Source organism: Furipterus horrens, unplaced genomic scaffold, assembly GCF_987537825.1.
Source record: "Furipterus horrens unplaced genomic scaffold, mFurHor1.1.pri manual_scaffold_17, whole genome shotgun sequence".
Lineage (NCBI taxonomy): Eukaryota > Metazoa > Chordata > Mammalia > Chiroptera > Furipteridae > Furipterus > Furipterus horrens.
Window position 1 is genome coordinate 27,789,623 of NW_028327187.1, and position 21,973 is coordinate 27,811,595.

The 21,973-nt window shown below is 39.3% G+C and overlaps 1 protein-coding gene across 2 annotated transcripts in view; it reads left to right on the forward strand.

Annotated features, from left to right (window-relative positions):
* The first annotated feature begins 4,633 nt into the window (after positions 1–4,633).
* The window catches only part of AIFM1 (apoptosis inducing factor mitochondria associated 1), a 32,276-nt gene continuing 14,936 nt past the window's right edge, over positions 4,634–21,973 (forward strand). Inside the window, exons 1-6 of one of the 2 annotated variants that reach the window (XM_090265454.1) lie at positions 4,634–4,913; positions 11,676–11,818; positions 17,118–17,217; positions 18,416–18,540; positions 18,657–18,787; positions 19,942–20,032. In XM_090265454.1, the coding sequence (XP_090121580.1) occupies positions 4,808–4,913; positions 11,676–11,818; positions 17,118–17,217; positions 18,416–18,540; positions 18,657–18,787; positions 19,942–20,032 (696 nt within the window). In that variant the 5' untranslated portion in view covers positions 4,634–4,807. Of the gene's footprint in view, positions 4,914–11,675; positions 11,819–12,987; positions 13,119–17,117; positions 17,218–18,415; positions 18,541–18,656; positions 18,788–19,941; positions 20,033–21,973 lie in introns of both variants that reach the window. The other variant, XM_090265455.1, reaches the window with a different exon arrangement.

The following is a 21,973-nucleotide window of genomic DNA, read 5'->3' on the forward strand; positions in this document are numbered from 1 at the left end:
GAGCACTCTGGCCTCGGTGCAATATTATTCGATAGGGGCGGACTGCGGGGTGGAGACACCTCTCTCACTTCCAGAGCGGGGGCGGGGAGCAGCTGAGCTGTGCCTCCGTAGTCCCCTCCAAGCCTTGCGATAAAGGGATGCTCTGTCTCATTGAGGAAGCAGGTGCACTCGTGAGTCCCGAGGAAGAGAAGCCAGGGAGGGCCCTGCCAAGATACGCCCTGGGTTGTGGGGGTTGTGCAGCTGAGAGGAGGGAGCTGGGGGACACTGGTGTGCGTGTGTAGGGGGAGTTACTGTGTCTGTCACAAACTTGCCATATGTAGTGGGGTGCGTGCCAGGCGCCAACCTCCCCTCATCACACCATGAGCACCCATCCTCTGAATGTTCAGGAGAGCGACTCCCATTGGCTGCTGCAGTCAGTTGTGTTTGGCTGGCCAATGGGGAAGGTCCGCTGTAGGAGAAGGGGGGAAGGTAGTGGTGGCAGCACCAGCAAAAGGGGACTTTGTTTCCAGGGCTAACCATTCCAGGCCCAGGTGGAGGGATCTTGGGGCAAGGCATAACCCCCACAGTGTCTTGCATTCCCAAGCCCTCCATATCATCATAAGTCCTTCCGGAATAGTGGAATTTCAAAAGTAATTGGAAACCCCTAGTAGGGTTCACCCCTCTGCAACTGAATGTAGAAAAAGTGGTTGGGTCTAATTTGCCAGAAGCCTAGATTGTGCTTTGAAGATGACAAATGAACAGCACTTTCTTAAGGTAGTAGGGGGCAGCTTCCCAAATCTTGCTAAGCATCACACAGCTTGGCCAAGACCAGTATCCCCTCTCTTGAAAGTGATTTGCGGGTTCAAAATTTGTTTGAAATAACTAGTGAGGTACAGTTTACATACAATAAAATGCACCTCTTTGTGTTTGCTTTTAAGACTTCATCCATCCTCCCACATATTTCATAGGAGTAACATTGACATATGCCAATAGCACCAACATATGAGTTATTTGCTAACATCATCAAGGTCAGAGATTCCAGCAGCGCACTTGAGCTGCCATTTTATTTGTGTGTGAGGCTGAGCTGCAGAAGAGACAAACGTGACTAACATATCCCCACTATGAGAAAATCAACTCAGTGCCTAAGTGATAGATCTATAAGCAAGTTGGAATGCAACTGCTCAGCCAAGTCCAAGTTACACAAAGAAACCGGGAAAATGGTTGAGTTAGAGATATACTTATAGCTAACTCTTTTAGCATATATGTGGGCCACCAATTTCTAAAACCCTAGATTGTACTAGTTAATATTAAAACCATCTTGAGAAGGATTTAATTTTAGTTGGCTAAACCAAGGCCATAATTATGAATATCAGTTCCCATTGTATAGTGTGAATAGCACTTTTTTATTTATTTATTTTTGTATTGCCTTATATCTAAGTAATAGTTTTCAGCATCATCCTTCCCTGTATTTGAAGCTAAATCTGATTATCACTATCTACAGAACAGTAGCTATTAAAAAAGGGGGATTAGCCCTGGCTGGTGTGGCTCAGTTAACTGAGTGCCAGCCTGTGAACTGAAAGATCTCTGGTTCAATTCCCAGTCAGGGCACATGCCTGTGCTGCAAGCCAGGTCCCCAGTTGGGGGCGTGTGACAGGCAGTTGATCAATGTTTCTCTCCCTCTCTTTCTCCCTCCCTTTCCCTCTTTCTGAAAATAAATAAATAAAAAGTCTTTAAAGGGGGAAATTAAAACTACTACTTGTATAAGTTTCCTCTTTTCCCAAAAAATAAAAAATAAAAATAAAATAAAAAGAGGGGCGGTGCCCTTGCCGGGTGCGTCAGTTCATTGGAGCGTTGTCCTATACACAAAAAGGCTGTGGGTTCCATCCTTGGTCAGGGCACATGTGGGAGGCAACCAGTTGATGCTTCTCTCTCACATCAATATTTCTCTCTTTCCCCCTTTCTCCTTCTCTAAAGTCAATAAATATATCCTTGGGTGAGGATTTTTTAAAAGGGGGGGAGGTAACTATTAATTAGGCATATCCAATATATAGAGTGGAAAGAAGCTTTTCCAATTGATAGCCAGAATTAATGCTAACTCTCTGAGAGATATTAAAAAAAATATATATCTACATAGTAAGATTATTTGGATGCATGCTTCCTGTAAAAGCTTGTCACTGAGTCTGAGATTTCACATTACATTTGTAAGGTAGAAACATTAATTTCTGGCCCTGGCTGGTGTGGCTCAGTGGATTGAGTACTGGCCTTCGAGCCAAAGGGTTTTTGGTTGGATTCTCAGTCAGGGCACATGCCTGGATTGCAGGCCAGGTCCCCAGCTGGGGGCATGTGAGAAGTAACCACACATTGATGTTTCTCTCCCTTTCTCCCTTCCCCTCTCTCTAAAAAAAAAATAAATAAAATCTTTAAAATTAAAAAAAGACTACTTCCTGAGTTAAACTTCCTAAAACAATGCCTTTGTAATTTCACCCTCTATCCTTATTCCACTAAAAATCAATAATAATAATGTCATCACCTATAATATTAGGGCCAAACTCTTTGGCTAGTTCAAATCTGGCCCCACCTTCTTAGCTGTCCTTATTTACTTCCTAGTGCATTCTCTGCCATTGTCTCTTAAAATCTTGCCGGGTTTTGTTTCTTATATAACTTCAGGCCTTTCAATTTAAACGGTATGGTGTTTTCTCTAAAATATCTTATAAATATCAGCTCATTTAACCTTTATATCAACCCTGTAAGATTGGGTAGATGAGGAAAGTGAGGCACAGTTAAGTGACTTCCCCAAGTGGCAGAGCTAGGATTCGACCTGGGGCAGACTAAATCCAAAGTCAACGGTGTGTAACCACTAAAAACACTATCATTGGTCCAAATGTATTCACCATCTGAAATATCACTTCTCTTACTACTCATCCTTCAAGACATGCTCAAGTACATACACACGGTCTGCTTTCATGAAGTTCTTCCTTAGCTATTCCATTCCACATTTTTTTTCTTGTTCTGGCACTACATCTTACATTATTTTTTTTTTAAGTGACCAATGTGAAGTCTGTCCGGAAAAAGTCCAGCCATTGTTACTAAAATGAGAATAGTTCGCATGACATCAATGTAACCTGGCAGCCAAGGGGAGTGGACTAGAATGTATATGCATGAACAATGATGATGTCTCTGTATTAGTCAGTGAGGGTGGTAGATGCCATTGTGTGAGCATGTGTACTGTGTGACCCTCACATTCAAAATGACTGAACAAGTAGAGGAACGAATCTGCACCAAATTTTGTGTTAAGCTTGAACATCCCTCCACAGAAACTACTCAGATGACTTATAAGACCGCAGCTATGGGCAACTGGTGATGGGCAGCTTCATCACAACAATGTGCCCCTTCATGCATCACATCTCTAAAGAGGGTTTTTTTGTGAAACATCAAATCAACAATAATAATTTATCAGCTCCCCTACAGTCCAGATTTGGCGTCCTGTGACTTCTGGTTTTCCCAAAACTAAAATCACCTTTGAAGGCAAAAGATTTCATACTGTCAATGAGGTTCAGGGAAATGCGGCGGGGCAGATGGCAATTGGGAGAACTGTGTGAGGTCCCATTGTGCCTACTTTGAAGGGGACTGAGGCATCATTGTCCAATGTTTTTTGTTATCTTCTTCAATAAATAGCTCTATTTTTCATTACATGGCTGGATACCTTCTGGAGAGACCTCATATCTCATCTCCCCAACTAGACAGTGACCGCCTATACTTTTCATAACCCCCAGTACCCTCTTCATAGTATAGGTCAAGTGGCAAGTGCTCAATAAATACTTGTTAAATTAATATGTAACCCAAAACTTTGAGAAAAGGCGTATGTTATGTTTTGCATACAGCCAAAATTTTATTTCCAATTTGGCTTGCATTTGGCAGTCAAAACACCTATTTATACTCAGGCCCGCACTCAACTCCTCCCACAACTCCGAAAGTCCTGTTTAGGATTTAACGCACAGGAAGTATGTGAAGCACGAGCGCCTTTTTCCAGCATCCTGCTCTCAAGCACGTAAGATTAATATCAGAATACTTATCCGCAGCCACCTATACAGCATCTAGGAATCAGAATTGTACAATATAAAAGCGATATGGGAAAAAAAGAGCACGGAATGAATACTTGCCCCGGAAACGGGGGTTGGGTGGCAAAGTGCCAGCAATTTGTAAACGACTAAAGTCCAATCTGAAACTGGGAAGCTGGGAGCCCCAGATCGAACCTGTGTTAAAACTGGAAGTGGAGTCAAGCCAGGGAATCCGGAAGGCGGAGTAGCTGGTGGCCTAAACGAAAAGAACAAAAAATGCTGGGGCCACGCTTTGTAAAGTGCTGTTATCAGTTTCCTCCATTAACGCAGAGGCAGCATCGGCCACAACAGCGAGGCGGAGTGGTACCACGGATCCCGCCTTGCACTGCTTTCTAAACTCGCTTAACTGAATATACTGCTACCAACCCGCGGAAACTTATAGGCAAGTTCGGCGGGCACTTCGCAAGCTTGTATGCAGCTAGGTGCATGCGCAAATCATCTCCCCGTGCGGGCCAATCACAATACGACGCTGAGCACTACGCCTGCGCAGTAGGCCTCGGATCGTGCTTCCCCTTCCTCTGCTCTGGCGGAGCCGCTGTACTGTCCAATGCCCACCCGGAGCTGGGAGGAGGAGCCTGCGTGGAGTACGTGTGAAGGGAGCGGAGGGAGCGAAGGGAGCTGAGCGGGTGGGCAGGGGCCCACGCTGTCTGACCCATCTGTCGGTGCGTGAGAAGAGAGGAAGGAGGAGGTCCAGAGTAGCGGTTGCCGAAATGTTCCGGTGTGGAAGCCTGGCAGCGGGTGTTTTGAAGCAGAACCTGGCGCCCTTGGTGCGGACAGTGTGCGTCCGAGGCCCGAGACAGAGAAACCGGCTTCCAGGTGACTGTCCCATCCCGGGCCACCCCCACCGCGATAGACCAAGGGCCTGGGCTGCTTAGGCTCCCAAAACCTTGCAGCTTTCTCCGCCCCCCCCCATCCGCCGGAAAAAACTTAGCACACTCGCAGTCGCGTGAATTCCGAGTTGGCGGGATCCAAAACATGAGTTTTGGCAAGCCGTACTGACCTGACCTTCAAGGGAATTGAGCCCAGTAGCTGGCTTGAGGCCTTTTCCTAGGGGGGCTTGCTGTTCAGGGATAACAGAACAAATGGGTGTCTAGTATTGTCCAATGCCACCTCCCGGCCACCCCTTGTCCGCCTTTTTAGAGCAATGAGGTCAAGTAGACTTTGTCATTTACCGATTGTGAGACTTTAAACAGGACATTTAAACCCCACGCCTTAGTTTCTTCCGTTAATGAGGGTATTACCTGCTCTACCTTCCAAATCTCAGATGAGATCCATAGATTTGAGTGTCCTGTGAAATAGAAACAATGCATTGCCAGTAAGGAGTCAGTGGGTTGTGCGCCACGCACCAGGCGAGTTGACCCAGAATTAATTTGAGGTGTCTGGTCAGTGTAAATTCTTGGTGGACTTTAATGCTTCAAAGAAAGAGTTTGCCGAACGCATTGTATTTGCCCTCCATGAAGCTATTTCATCAAGTTTTAGAGCTGGGAGGGATTTTGTGGTAAAGCCCAACCCGTTCTTTTTATAGATAATAAACCGAGGCACAGAGAGGTGAAAATTTCTTGCCTAAGGTCACGTACTTAATTAATAGGTAGAACAAAGGATAGTTTGCCAGTCTCTAGGCCCCTAATCCCCTTGCCTCAACTCTATACTGCTTCCTAAAGTTTGACCTCAAACTTAATAACAAATCTGGTTCCCCTTAAGCCCTTTGTGCATCAGCTATCTCTGAATTTATCTGAGCATGTCTTATGCCTGCTCATTTCCAACCAGCACAATTTCATGGGGTTAAGGAATTATCCACCTATAGGAGGTGTGGGCTTATTTATTTCTTAATAATCTTTAAATGACCATCTAAGGATACTAACATTTGCAATGTCAGAAGTTATCCTTGAAACCTTTCCAACATGGAACCACCTTCTATGTGATTTAAAAATAAAAAGTGGAAAATATTTTCCTTATATTATTATCTTTGGGAATGTGCATTTGAAAAGTTTTTCCAGTTGCTGTCCCTCAAGAGAATGTTTCCTGATGGGTGTGTATCTGAGGTACTGTATGTCCTAAGACATATTGCTCTTGGAACTTTAAAACTTCTGCCTTAGCTTTAAAAAAAAAATTTTAGAGGCGTTTTTGCTTTATTTTTTAAAAGATTTTATTTATTTTTTAGAGAGAGAGAAGGGAGGGAGAAAGAGGGAGAGAAACAGCAATGTGTGAGAGATACATTGATTGGTTGCCTCTCGCAGCCCCCCCACCACCACCACCACAACTGGGGACCTGGCCTGGAACCCAGGCATGTGCCCTGACCGGGAATCGAACTGGGGACCTTTTGGTTCACAGGCCAGCACGCAATTCACTGAGCGTCAGCCTGGGCCCTCTGTCTTGGCTTTTAAACTAAAACCCCATCTATGATGTTATTTGTATGTATGGGTTTCTGCAATGAAATGAGTTTGCTATATGCAAATTGCACATAAATTTAGGTATGCTGAAAATTTTCATACACATTGGCCCTTCAAACGTTGTGTACTTATTTTGCTTAAAACTCAAACTTTTACCGGCATTCAGAAGTCTGACCAAAAGTTCTCAGCAATTAAGTATGGATTTACAAACTAAGATTGATTTTAGACATTTGAAGGTGGTTGGTGATATTAGAACTAGTACTGAAAAATTAGACTCAATTTTTTTCCATTGCATAACTCTGTATCCTGACTTCTTGACATATCCATTCATCCATCCATCTCTTTGTATACACTTATTCTTTGTCTTTTGGCCAAGCACCAGAGTATAAGAAGTAGGACTGAGGTTACAATCTCAAAAAGAAATGATTCTGTCATTTTACAAATTTACCCTGTTTTGCTGCTTATTACAAATTGCTTTTAATCTGATTTCTTTCACATAGTCACATCACCCATATGTTTTTGCATAAGTGGGGAAGAGGCATTTGTTTGTTTAAATGCCATTTCCCTCTTTTTCCTTCTTCCCCCTCAGTTCTTTGCCAGGATTTTAGCAAGCTTTAAACCTACCTTAAAACGATCTCATCTACATCTGTCACCACTGTCAGGTTCATTTCCATTTTATGTTGTATTTTTCCTTAAAACCATAATTGCTACCATTTATTTCATTTGGATGTTCTGCCTCTTTCCAGAAATGATTGAAGGTAATTAATAGTCACCACTTTATGTCTGCATTCAGCACTGCAGAGCAGACAGGTTAGGTAATGGATATTTTCTGTTTTGTAGTACTTTATTTAGTCACCAAACATTATGCTGCCCATGTGATCAAACTGACCACTGACCCCTTACCTGAGGGTCAAATGTTTGAACATTTTTCTCTACTTGGAATTATTCTTAACTCCTTAAAAAAGAAATTGGACTCCTTGTGGGCAAGGATCCAGACTTCCTGGCCACTGCCAAATGATGCTTTTTTTTTTTTTTTTTTTTTTTTGAATCCTAGAAGATGATGAGCCCCTCTTTCTGCTTAGGCAAAACTTTCCAGAGGATAATCTTTGGCAAGTTAGTCTTTTCTGCAACCAGTTAATATGTTATATTTTCTAACATTTTAGGGGAGTTACTGCTTATTATAACTTTCTTCTGGAGCATTCCAAAGTTGCCTGGTCATACAAATCAAGGGGAGGGTACACCCCAAACCTACCGAATGAGAATCTCCAGGAGAGAGGCCTGGGAATTTATATTTTAATAAGCCCCTTGATGTAATTCATATGATCAGGCAACTTTGGGCGATTCTGTTTTGAAGGGATACTGATTCTTTCCCTTCTCTTCCACTTACCTAAGAATTAAAAAACCAGACTGAGTTACCTTGAGTTTATGATTTGTATCAAGCCCATTTTCTGATACTTAGAATACTATGACAGCTATGCTCCTCTCCTAAATTATGCATTACCCAAGGACAGAGATTATGTCCTATTTTGTGTGTGTGTGTGTCAGCATTTTTTACAGTCTCTGGCATGTGGTAAATTCTCAGCAACAAAGCCCTTATACTGTAAAAGACTTAACTTTGCAGAACTGTTAAATTTATTTTCTTTCTTTCTTTCTTTCTTTCTTTTTTTCTGTCATCTGAATCATTTTTCCTCTGGTGCCTTTCTTTAGAGTGGTTCACACTATACTATAGTTATTATTGTCCTGATTCTTCTAAAATTCCAGCAGGGGTACTAAAAAAAAAAAAAAAAAAAAAGAGGCTGGTAAAGGTAACTAGTTGTTGGATTCCTTAAAAAGAGGTGCCTAATGAACAGGTCAGGTAGACTCATCCTCTCCTGTATTTTATCCATGTCAGAAAAGTCAGTTTGACATTCAGAACACAAGACTTAAGAATATATAGACCTCTCTATTTGAGATTCCTAGGTACCTTAACTGTGTGAATGTATTTCTGGAAAAGGCTTTCAAGGAATATGAAAAAAGATTATGACGTTTACAGAAATGAACTCAGTGATAATTTAGATACTGTTCTAATGCTAGTCAGTGGTATTTGAGGTTACTGATTTATTATTAAGCAACGTGAAATAAATGAGATATGGCTGAAACTTCTTTGCAAAGAATTCTTCAAAATATTTGTTCCTTATCACTAGAATTGGAAAGAATTTCTGGTTCCTTCATTAATTTAACAAATATTGAGCAGACACCTACTGTCTGGTAGGCACAGTTGCTCTGTGTAACAATACATAATTCAAGAATTGAGTCTTTGCACAGTATAGTGAATATAGACAAGAATATTATGTATAATTATCAGACATGCTAAGTGACTAGATCTTAATTATTCCAGTCACTAAAAAAGAAATGATAATGTGACATGATAGAGGCACTAATTATCGCTACAATGACAATCATACTATAATAATATAAATTATCAAATGAAAGATAATTGAATCCTAAGTGTGAGGAAGAAAGTACTTGTGGTCTGACTGAAGAAAATCTAAAACAAGTAAATTGGTGCAATAAGGAGAAGTCAAGGAGTAAGATGGCTTTCCCACATTAGTAAGACAAGTGAAAAGGCATGTTTCAGTCATGATGTAAAATTTTCTAAAATTTTGAAGCTCCAGGGATGGGGAGAGGTGTAGGAGTAATTTTATGGGTAAAATAAAATTGGTGGGAAATAACATCCATATGAAACTTATCACCTTTTACAAAATTTAAAGTTGCTTTGTAGGTATGTAAAAAATTGGTTTGTTAACAATAATAGTGTTGTATTACATTTCTTTTCAAGCAGCAGTTTAAAAGCTAACCAATTTACTTTTTAAAAATCAGTTTACTTTTAAATTTCCTTTTTAGGGGCATATTGAGGAAAAATCTTCTGGACTTTCCCAAATCTATACTCTCAGTTTTATCCATTTGTGAAAAGTGAACATTACTATTATATTAACATAAAGTTGTTAGAATTTCTGGATTTGGGATCTCCTAGGGAAATAAATAGAACTTTATAAAAATATTTATTTTCAGTAAACAAATGGGGTAGGATGAGGGATAAAACTCCTTGAAATTGAACTGAACTTGTATTCATTGAATTAACCTGTGGAACTTTTGCTATCCAGTTTCATTTTCTAAGCTCTGAGAGTTGTCAGTTCCTACTCGTGTTTCATCATTTTTATGGACTTCTGAATATCAAAAGCTTGCCCAGATTGAGATAAGCTACTCCGCCCTTGCACATCATTTTATTTTCAGGATCTGTTATTTCCAAATACAAACTGTTTTGTTTTATAAGGTGATGAAGGATTCTCAAGCAGGTAAGAAATAAAAACAGTAAAGAAAAACATGTTTTTAGTCCTAAAAGTATAGGTCCATAGTTTCTTATCTATAATTGAGAAATCAGAATAGACTAAAAATCAAGTTTTTGTAACTCATTTGCCAAAAAAACCTGACTTGAACTGGAGACAGTCTACTTGGAATCTTGTTTATCCCACTGAGCGTGACTGATCATAGAAACATGAATGTGTGTCACTGGGTTGCTGGGTGTTACTTACTATATGGTATATGCACTATATACTTAAGACCAAATAATTCTAAGTTCCATAATGCACACGTTCCTAAAGATTTCAGGTAAGAGACTGCAGACCTATATTGGATGTGTTTTTACCCCTTTGTGCCCCAACATTGTGAAGGCAAGGGGGAAAGCTCCCTATTTCTGATCTCTATAAGTACCTAGAATGCTACTGCCAGTACCCATTCTGTTTGTCTCCTAAAGCCTGATCAGACCAAGAACATAGCTACCCACCTCTACACCAGTGGTCTTAAAGTGCAGACCTGCCACATCTTTCGAGAACTTGTGAGAAATGCAAACTTGTGGGTCCCATCCCAGATCTCCTCACTCAGAATCTCTGAGAGTGGGTCTGTCCATCAGTGCTTTAACAAACCCTCCATGGGATTCTGGTGCAAATTTTAGAACCACTACTCTAGATCAGGATGGTAAACTGAAGCTCATGGGCCAAACATGAATGCTTTTGTACAACTCCTTGAGCTAAGATGGTTTTTACACCTTTTTAAATGACTAGAGAAAAATTAAAAGTAGAGTATTTGGGGACGCATTAAAATGATTTAAAATTCACATTTTAGTGTCCATAAATTAAGGTTTTTTTGGAACACAGTCACACCCATTCATTTCTATATTGCCTGTGGTGCTTTTGCTCAACATCAGCAGAATTGAGCAGTTGCAGCAGAGATTGTATTGCCTGCAAAGCTGAAAATATTTACTGTCTTGTCCTTTACAGTGAAAGTGTGTGAACCCCTGATGTAGGTCAATAATAAACACAAAGAATATCACAAGCATTGAAGGTTCTGAGTCCTTCCTTCATCTGAAAATGCCAGCCATCCTCCTCGAGGAAGAAATCTACAAAACTGACTTTTCTGCGTGTGGGAGCTGTTATGATCACTGTGTCATTGTGTACCTAGCTACACCCAGTTTTATATCAACATAACCTTTGTATTATTTCAGAGTACTAAGAACCAAGTAGTTGGTGGATATTTTAAAATTTGTCATTCTAAAAAAGCACTTCAAAATTATTCAGTCCTTTGGGAGAGATAAATTCACTTAATTTTTTTTTTTTCTGATTTTTCTTCTGAGCTTTAACATTTCTGTCTTCCAAGGCATACTTTTCACATAAGACTGAACTGTGTCTGGGTTAGATTGTGTGGCAGAGTTTTATTATTTTGTACAAGGTTTGAACCAGCTGTTTAGATTTCTTCTTAAGGAATTGTTATAATGTCCCAGGTACCCTGTAATTAACTTATATCTATTCAGTCATCTATCCATGTTTACTTCATTTATGGTGAAGAAGTAGAGAGAGAAGTATTTGATGAGCTACCCATCTTTTTCATTATCTTTTCTGGAAGCTGTAAATTTCCTCCTCAGACAGCATTCTTAAAAACTCTTAACCACTTTACAGTGTGCATTCCAATATCTGTTGTATTTGTGTGTAGAATGTTGATTTTTTTTTTCCCCATGGTCATTTAACATTCAGTGTCACCCAGCCAGTGGGGCAGTAAGTCCTGACTTGTACAATGCACTGACATTTAGTCATAAACATGTATTAACTATTTTATTTTTATATGTGTGTGTGTCTTAATAAATTGTGTTCCTTAGGCAACTTGTTCCAGCGATGGCATGTTCCTCTAGAACTCCAGATGACAAGACAAATGACTAGCTCTGGTGCATCAGGGGGCAAAATCGATAATTCTGTGTTAGTCCTTTTTGTGGGCTTATCAACAATAGGTGCTGGTGCATATGTAAGTAGAAAAGCAGCTTGTGTGAAGAAGCTGCCAAACAGTTCCCATTAATAGACTCAGTACTACTCTGCTTTGAAACTTTTGCAACTGATTGCCCTTTCTCCTTTTGAAAAAATTTCCAATAAGCCTTCTTTAACATGCCTACTGTCTAATATACTATGAGAGCCAATTTGGGAATGACTGAAATTTAATCTCCTGTTGATTATCTTTGTTCTTTTCACTTGTCTTTTTACTCTTTACTTGAAAGCCACTGTGTTTTCTTAGGTTTGACCAAGTACCAAAAATTGTGCCTTTTCTCTTGGATGTTGATTAAGGTCAAAATTCATTGCAGCTCCTTAGCACAATATTTTATTTTGACCCATTTGTCAAATATTCTGTTTTTCCTCAGCTTGGGATAAACATCAAAAACAAAAACAACAGCCTTCAATTCAAATATTAAATGTTCCTAATAAGAAAACTATCCCTGAATCTCACTGAAAGACTAAATTATAGAAGTAGTCCTAGTATCTCCAGTTTTAGAATGGAGTTTGTGTGCGGTAAGAAATATGGTTTTAACTTCTACATAGTGATAGCACAATTATATCTCCTTAAATGAACTCTGATCAGCTTAGTTTGTCACACAGGAATTATTTTGTACATTTTTTTTTAACTTGGCAGGGTTTACTGTGACTAAGCAGATCAGTTTAAAGTAGCAGATCATGTAAGGTTGAGGGAACCAACTTATATAATACCACCTTCAGTTGAAGGAAGCTGTTTTACTTACTGAGAGCAAATTGTTGGAAGCCATTACAATTTCATTTCTTTCTGTATGGGTAAGACAGCAAATTTATCTTGCTTCTTGATCACTAGGTTAAAAAAAGAGACATGAAAATGTTTCGAAGTTATCTAGATCGTCATACCCTGACCAGACTTCCAAATGCATGAGAAAAGTAGATAGTTCTTGCCACTTGTTGAGTCAAATTCAAGTGAAAAATAGGTGAGCTTTGTCAGATAATAGACTTTGAGGAAATATACACTCTCCTTCAGTCCTGGAGCAGCATTTATTTTTCTTTTTTAGCACAGGGCAACCAAAAATGCATCCCTGCCTTTGTGTTGAATGTTTCTTCATTAACACTTAGTTCTTTTTCTATTTCCTTTTGTTTCTTTCTTGGCCTTATCTTTACCTACAGTTGTGCAGTGTCATCACCTAGGATCCCCTTCTAGATCACTAGCATCTACAGGTGCTTCTGGGAGAGATGGCAGCAGACTAGTATACTTCTTAATTGTAGGAGCAACAGTCACTGGGGCAGGAATTTATTATGTAAGACGCTTACACTAAAATATTTTGGGGGGCGTATGGTGGGTGAGACCATGGTGCTAATGAAAACTGGATCCATTAGAATACAATGAAGTATTCATAGCATGTGCTTTCTAGGTGTTTGTTAAAGGGACATTGTCAATCACTAGGGAGTCCTCAAATCTCGTTCTTCAAACTGTTGGTTGAAGTCCTACTGGATATAGCTAAAGCCATACATTTACTGAGTATTATAAATACTCATTGTCAACCCTTTTTTTAAAAATGTGTCAATTTCATAATTATTTTTATGATGCTAAATTGTGCTTTAGTGCTGCATATCTAAGAAGACAGTCTCAACGACTAAACATTGACTAAGCAAGTAAAGTAACTTGAACACCATCCATTTTGAATCATTCTAGGTAAAATGATATGTTTTTGGGGAAACAACCCTACTTATACTAATAGAAGTCATTTTATTGAATGCTTCTGAGGAGGTCCAAAAAGCCATAGAAATCCTCCCCACTCACCCCTAGCTTCTATTTCAAAGTAAATTAATTTGGCAGTGTCCCTTTTGTAATCTCTTAATTTGGTCAAACTAGTGGCTGAAGTGCTATAAGCTAACATATTCTTGTAGATTGCTTTCTTAAATGCCTGTCACTTACAATTCAGATACCACTCTCTAAGTCTTAACTTTTCCATTTCATAGTTCTCAGTTTTTCCTATCAGTTCCCTCCCATTCATTCAAAAAATAGATTTAAAGTGTTTGCATCTGATATGTTTGTAAGATTTAAACCTATTAAACCTCTGGTTTATGTTGCTGTACTAGAGTTGGATGGCCTCCACATACCTGGCCAGGCAAATCTGTTGATGCCAGGCCACAAGACAGGGCCAGTCACTGTTGCTTTCTTCTGCCTTAGAAATATCTATGAAGCCCAAGTGCCTCTCAAGCAGTTCAGTTAAATACCTCATTGCTGTCTGTTTATCCAACACTGGTAATAATAAAGCTACTATATTATAGTGGTTTCAGGTTAAATGATAAGCTTTTGTCTACCTACACTTGCTCTAACTATTTTTAGAGTTTTATATTAGGCTTAGATATTTTTCTCTGAAACTGTTATTATTCTACAGAGAATTGTTAACTTAAAATCAGACTTCAGATTTGATGAGATATGGCTGTGAGTTGTTTAGTGTTTGTATTAGCCTACTCTGACTGGCATAATAAAATACCACAGACTAGGTAGCTTAAACAACAGAAAATTATTCTCTCATAATCTGGATGATGAAAGTCCAAGATCAGGGTGCCAGCATGATCAGATTCTGATGAGAGCATGCTTCCTGGCTTATGGATGCCACCTTGTCCTGTGTCCTCACGTGGGGAAAAGAATGTGAGTCTCTCTTCCCCTTCACCAGCCCTATGGGAATAGGGGCCCACCTTTATGACCTCATTTAACCTTTATCATCTCTCAAAAGTCCCATCTCCAAATACCATCCCATTGGGGGTTAGGGCTTCAACATACAAATTTGAGAGGAATACAAACATTCAGTCCACAACAATGTTTCTTCATGAGTTTTCTCTCTCATATAAGGACATGTTCTTGTATACATACTACCTTAACAATTTCTGAGTTTGGATCTCTCTACCTTCCCCCCATTCCATCCTCCAAAAAATAAGGGAGCACAACTAAGAACAAGGAAGATTTTTCTGAAATGTTTGGCAGGGATTTATACCTTAAACCAGTGGCTTTTAAAAATTTTTACTACAATCCACAGGAAGAAATAAATTTTATCTTGCAACTATTATATGACGATAAATATGTAAAATTGAAAATTTCCTAGGTGTAATATACTCCAATAGTTTTCTATTCTCCTATTTTTTTCATACTAGCCATAACCTACTAAATTGATTTTACAGCTCATTACTGGGTTGCAACCTCAGTTTGAAAAACACTGATTGGAACACTTCAGTTTACATTGCAAACAGGAACTCCTGATTGGTGTGGATGTGAGCATTCCTCTCTCTTGCTAGTGACTTTCTCTAGGACCACAGGCACATCCCTAATCTCAGTCCTGTTATTTATCAGTGAGCAGAGCCAATGGCCCTTAGAATATGTAATGAGGTGTGATATTTGTGCCCCTTGCCATTGTTCAACTGATAGAATCGTGTTGCCTCACTGAGAAAATTACCTCTTTTCTTTCAAATTTCCTTAAGTTAACTAAATGCCGCCACAATAATCTGCTTTAATAGTTGTTTCTACTAATATTTTTCATAAATTTGTAGTTTTTCCTAACCTGGCATGTAGTCATGCCACTAATTAGAAACCTGTGCAAACTGGGAATACAGAAACACTTGGAGGGGAAGGTAAATTTTTATTTAGTATGTCTGCAAACTTGTTTTTTTTTTTTTTTTAATTAAAACATTTACTTAAAAGCTAAATAAATAAGGTTATAAATATATGACAAACTTTATTCTTGTCTTTTCCCCACTAAACTTCAAGATATTGCTTGGTCTGTTCTTCCTCTCAATGTGTGAAGCTATCAGGAGGTGTGACAGGGCCTAGGCTATTTTTGTATATCCCTCTCAATGTGAACATGACCCCAATTTATTTCTCTGTTCACTCATGTTGACCAGATTAAGCCATCTTTTTAGGTAAATACTGGATTCATGTGTAATATCTAATGCCAAGGTAAAAAAAAAAAAAAAAAAACTTTCTTAATTAATGTTAGCTGAATTCAGTTTATTTGAGGAATTTAGTGGCAAAATCAAGGCATAACCATGGTCTTTTAACATATAGTACTTACTTTTCTAATCCATCCATATCATGTGTTAGAAGATTCCAGGCTGATAAATGTTAAGTTGAGGTATCAGGGGCCAGGTCCTTTATTGCAGCACATTGCTTAATGAGCTGCTCTGTAAGGAGCTCATAGAAATAGTCTTTTTAAAATTATTTTTTGTATTTATTTTTAGAAAGAGGGGGAGGGAAAGAGGGAGAAACAGAGGGAGAGAAACATCAATGTGTGGTTGCCTCATGCACACCCCCAACTGGGGATCTAGCCTGCAACCCAGGCATGTGCCCTGACTGAAAATCAAACCAGTGACCCTCTGGTTCGAAGGCTAGTACTCAATCCACTGAGCCACGCCAGCCAGGGTGAAATTCTTAAAACATGTTTTATTACACTTCCTCTAATTTTGCTTACTTTCTCTTCCAATTAGTAATCTGGGGTTCCAATTGACATAAGGTCACTTAAATTCTGTCTTGGTGACACTGTGTGGTACAAAAGAGCAAAAAGTGTTATAATTAAAAACAAGTCATTCTTATTGCTTTTTAAATTTTTTCCAAGTAATTTTGGTGATATATGTTTTAAAAAAAACTAGTCATAATGCTAAGGTACCCTTCTTCAATTTGAAAAGATAGAGAAAATAGTATTTTTTGAAATGCCACAAATATTTAAGCAAGGTGTTTGACCCTCAGCGACTATCTTTAGTGTCATGAAAGGATAGACCATTGAAGGAAAGATTACTTAATCTGTCAGACTAGGATACAGGTGGTCATGTTTCAGGGACAAAAGTCAGAATACCTACCAGGGAAACTTAGGTCCTGGCTTCCCACCCTGGCCCATGTAGATTGTTTTCACAGCTAGTATCCAGTGAAGTCCAAAATCCTTTTTTTTTTTAAAGTTCAGTACTTTCTAGCACTTTATTCTTCTAATATAAAATATTTTTTCTGATTTCTTTATTTGTACCTTCAGATTTAAACACAATATGAGGAAAATTCTTCATATAGAACCTAAGGAAATTTACAGCTAGAACAATTTCATCAGCGTAACCCATATTCTTTCCACACCAAGTGTACACACACTCAGTATTTTTTATTTCTTAAGAAAATAATTTTGCCTTAGTGATTTTCACATAGAACTTACCTTATGTAGACAAAAGCTTATCATTTAATTGGAAGATAATGATATTACTGATGGTGTGTGCGTGCTCTGTTATGAAATAAATTTTCTCCGTGTTTGGATTTACAGGCCTACAAGCTTATAAAAGATGACCAAAAAAGATATAATGAAAGAATTTCAGGATTAGGGCTGACGCCAGAAGAGAAACAAAAAAGGGCCACATCATCTGGTAAGTATGATTTAAGGCTCAATATATGAAGGAAAAGTTATAAACAGTTTGGGTGCTATGTTTTGTGGATATCTTGTAGACATAATGATGCTGAGAGATTGTAAGCTTCCAGAAACTGGTATTATCCCAGACCTGGCAGCAATTTGTTAAAGTATTTGACTAAAATTTATGTTTGAGAATAAAATTAGTGATGACCACAGTTGGTTGTTTTTCTTCATATTAGACTCTTAAAAGGCAAGCTTTACATTAAAAAGCCAAGCTTGAAAAGAGATGAAGGCCTTTTTTTCAATGATGAAATTCTTTTCGTCTGTTTTGTTACCCTTTTGAGTCTTTGGAGTTTTGAGTTGTTAAAGATTATTTGTTTTTCTAAAGCATGTAGCCCTAGCTGGCACTTCTATCACACGACTGGCTTGATTTTTTTCAGAGAGGAATGTTTTAATCCTTTAATAAGCCCCACAACCCAGGGTGGGTGATTTACTTTGCTTTCATCAATAACATATCCTTATTCTTGAACATTGTATGATAATCCCCAATTGACCTTCGCCCCCCCCCTTTATTTCTAACATAAGGTAAAACTGGCCCTGGAAGGTTGTGGGTTCAATTCCTGGTCAGGGCATTGTGGGAGGCAGACGATTGATGTTTTTCTCTCTCCCTCTCTCTCCTCTTCCCTCCCCTCCCCTCTTTTCATCTCTCTAAGAGTCAATAAAGGTTAAATTTAAAAAAGAAAAATTTCCATAACGAAAAATATACAAACACACACTGTTCTGCTCTTAGAAAAATATCAATAAACATCCTTGGGTGAGGATTTTTAAAAAAAGGTGAAACTGAACTTGATATTTTCCTGTTGGTCATTAGGAAAGTAATGCAAAGGACAGAAGCCTTCTAATATATACTTTCTAAGATATTTTAGAAATAGCTAAACATTCAAACTGTAGGTTCTAGTTCTGACATATTTAATGAATGAATGACATTGGCCAAATCACTCCTTTTTTTCGGTAATTTTTCACATATGAAATGAAGGGAATGGTTTCTTTTCCTGTCCCATCAGGATGTTGAGAAGTTTAAGAAAAATATGCATAGAGTGTTTTGCTAGCTTTATTTAAAGGATTGAGACAGGTGCAAAGTGATTTTTTTAAAGTGACAATAAGTCATCTGAGACTTTTAAGAAAATTTACCATGTCTGGTCTGTTGCTTACAGCTCCAGAAGGAGAACCAGTTTCTCAAGTCAGGATACCAAGTCATGTTCCATTCCTGCTCATTGGTGGAGGTACTGCTGCTTTTGCTGCAGCCAGATCCATCCGGGCTCGGGATCCTGGAGCCAGGGTAAGGCACATACTGTCTTGCTTGTCACAGAGGGTTTAGTCTGCAAGCCCCTTGCCAATGTGAACATTTTGACATCTGCCTATTAAATAATAACTATCATTATTTTGTGTTGAAAGGTACTGATTGTATCTGAAGATCCTGAACTGCCATACATGCGACCTCCTCTTTCAAAAGAACTGTGGTTTTCAGATGACCCCAATGTCACAAAGACCCTACGATTCAAACAGTGGAATGGAAAAGAGAGAAGGTGTGTTCACTTATGTAAAATGGGCCTGACTACCAACTTCAACTAATAACAGGGACTAGGTCAAGATTTTGCATGAACCATGTGCAATGCATAGGACGGATGGCATGGCTGCATACTGAGTCCTCTCTGGCCCGCACTTGGTAGAGCTTAGGGACAACACATTGTAGTGGCAGGAATCCTGTATTCTGTTACCAAATCTACCAATAATTAAAGGTGTAATGTTGGCATCTGAAATACTAATGCTCCTATTTCTAGGACTTTTATGTTAGACTTCTCTAGGGATGGTCAGCTCAGCCTTTGTTGTCACTTCCTTACACTTGCCTAGGCATATCCCATGAAGGCAAAAGAAAAGACACTGTTCTATAGCACTTACTTTGACACCCTAGCAGACATTCAGAATCACAGGGGTAGAGGAGAGACATTTTAAAGAATAAACTTTTTATTAAAATGTGTACACAAGAGACTTAGAAATGTAGGTCAAAGCCTTCTCCTTTTAAAGGATGACTTGGATCTTGATTTAAGAACCATGTACTTTGGGTTCTGATTTTTTTTTCCATTAGTGACTCCTTTGGTACTGACCAAGCTTCATAAATCTGCTCGCTTCTCTCACCCTTGTTATCATATTCCTTTCTCAAGCAGGATGCATACTTCCAATTATCTTACCATCCCTTAATTAATATCTCATAGTTACTGTCTAGTGTTTGAGGCAAAATCATCTCAGGAGCCAAACCTAGTTCATTTTTAAATGAACCTAAATCCAGATCAACGTTTCTCAGTCTCGGTACTATTGACATTTGGGGCTAGATAATTCTTTGTTGTGAGGGTGGTCTGTGGACTATCAGGTATTCAGCAGCATCCCTGGCTTCTCCCCACTAGATACTAGGAACATCCCTCCCCCCCAAGCTGTTATTAGCCAGAATGTCTCCAGACATTGCCAAATGCCCTGGCAGGGGGACAAAATTGCCCCCATTTGAGAACCATTGATCAAAAATGCCTTTGTATGTGTAAGCTACAACCAAGATTTAGTGGCCTTGGAGACTGACTTTGGAAAATGTTTAAAAGTGTTTCATGATGGAAACAATTTTACTAAATCTGTGGGGAAGTTGCTAGCAGTTTCAGGTGCTTATAACATTTTCTCCCTCTTCTCTGTACAGCATATATTTCCAGCCACCTTCTTTCTATGTCTCTGCTCAGGACCTGCCTCACATTGAGAATGGTGGTGTGGCTGTCCTCACTGGGAAGAAGGTGAGCTAGTAAGTGGCTTCCTTTGTCAGGTTCCACATATGTGCCCATGTGGTCGGTGAGTATGGTGATTTGTGTTCCCAGTACCATTTACATCTTTCCTGCCATTGCAGTTTATCAAAAAAAGGATAAGAGTCATTTTAGGATTAATATTGCCAGTCTACAGTGCTTAGTGTATCTTCTTGGGGAAAGCACCTCAGAACCTAGAGTATCTTGCCAACTAACCTTTCCCAGGGAGGTCACATCATTGAGGACCATGACCCTGAATCTGTTCCCTCTTCTGATTTGCTCCTCTGCTCTTCCTCCTTTCTATTTCTGCACACTAACATTTCCTTGGGGTTATTGATGATGAGAGATTGACAAATGTGTATTCAAGGTAGTAAAATAATTTAGGCATACATGAGCATGGAAATAGTGTCAAGCTTTACGAAGGTAAGTGTCTGAGTAATGGGAGCAGGTATTAGAGGGCATTTGTGGAGTACAGGGAAGGTTTTATATTGTGTTATGTTTAACTTTTGTTAATGGGAGGTACTAGAGTGTATTTGTAAACTAATGGCAGTGTTCCAGTAGGGAGGGAATGGTTATCAGGAGCAAATACCAGACTAGATGGGATCCAGAGCACAAGTGGAAGCATTGATTTGTGGTAGGGATACTTCTATAAAGGGACGTTAGGCAGAGAAGGTGGATATATATCCATGGATAAGCTGGTAACGAGACATTATGCATTAAGTATCCCCTCTGTGTAAACAACACACAGACCCTTGCCCTTTAGGCGCTAACAGTATTAGACAGAAATATGCACAGATAATCATAACAAACAGATATAGAATAAGAAAGCTATGCACAGTATATTGTGGGACTTACTGGGAAGCATACCCAGTATAGTGATGTTTTCAGGGAAGGCTTCCTGGAGGAGGAGGTCTTATAGAATAGGAAATTTTATGGAATGAAGATGCATTCATAACATTAGAGTGAAGTGAAGAGCATTCAAATAAAAAGACACTGGATAAGGAAAGGCACGGGGGTATGAAAAAGAATGTTTGGTAGAGGGAAACAAGCAGCTAGGTACTGAGAGAGCAGAAAGTACAACTTAAGGAGTGGCAAGAGATAAAACTGGGAAGTCATGCAGGGGCCTGATCCCACAGAGCTCTGTCATGGAAGAGAGGTTGAGCTTTATCCCATAGGCACTAGGGAGCTCTTGAGTTTTAGACAAGGATATAATACAGTTGGATTGAATATTAAATAATCACTCCATTGGCTGTAATGAGGATGGATTTCAGGGGAACAAGAATAGAGATAGACCATTTCAAAGACTATTGCAATAATCCAGGTGAGGGATGATGGGAACCCAAATTACGGCAGTAGTGGTGTTGATGAAGTCGTCGTCGTCGTCGGCAGCCGTCCGTCTCGAGAGACGATGGTGTAGCTTCCCAAGAGTCTATCTGCACCGCCGAAAATGGCTGTGCAGTCCGACTCGGGAGTGACACAGTATCTGTCTCCTCCCGTGTTGAATCGACATCTTGCGATGACGCTGGAGTGTCCTCTCCAGTGAAGCTGATGAAGTAAGCACAGTTTTAAAACACTTTACATGTATTATCTCATTTTATCCTTACAATAATCTTATGAGGTAGGTACTATTATTATTTCCATTTTATAGAGTAAGATATTGACATTTAAAAAGAGGTTAAATTACTTGCCCAAGATGACACAGCTAATTAGTGGTAGAGACGGAATTTGAGCCCAGATCCATCTGACTGTAGTATTCTGATTGCAGAGCTCAAGCTCATATCCACATCAGTGTGTAGCTTCCTGATAGTGAGGTGGACAGGCATGGTGCAACATGAGGGAAAGGGAGGCGGCAAAGACGATTTTCTGGTTTCCAGCTTCTGTGGTAGGTGTTGGGGTGTCCCCAACTGAGAGAGACATGACAAAAGGAAGATGTAG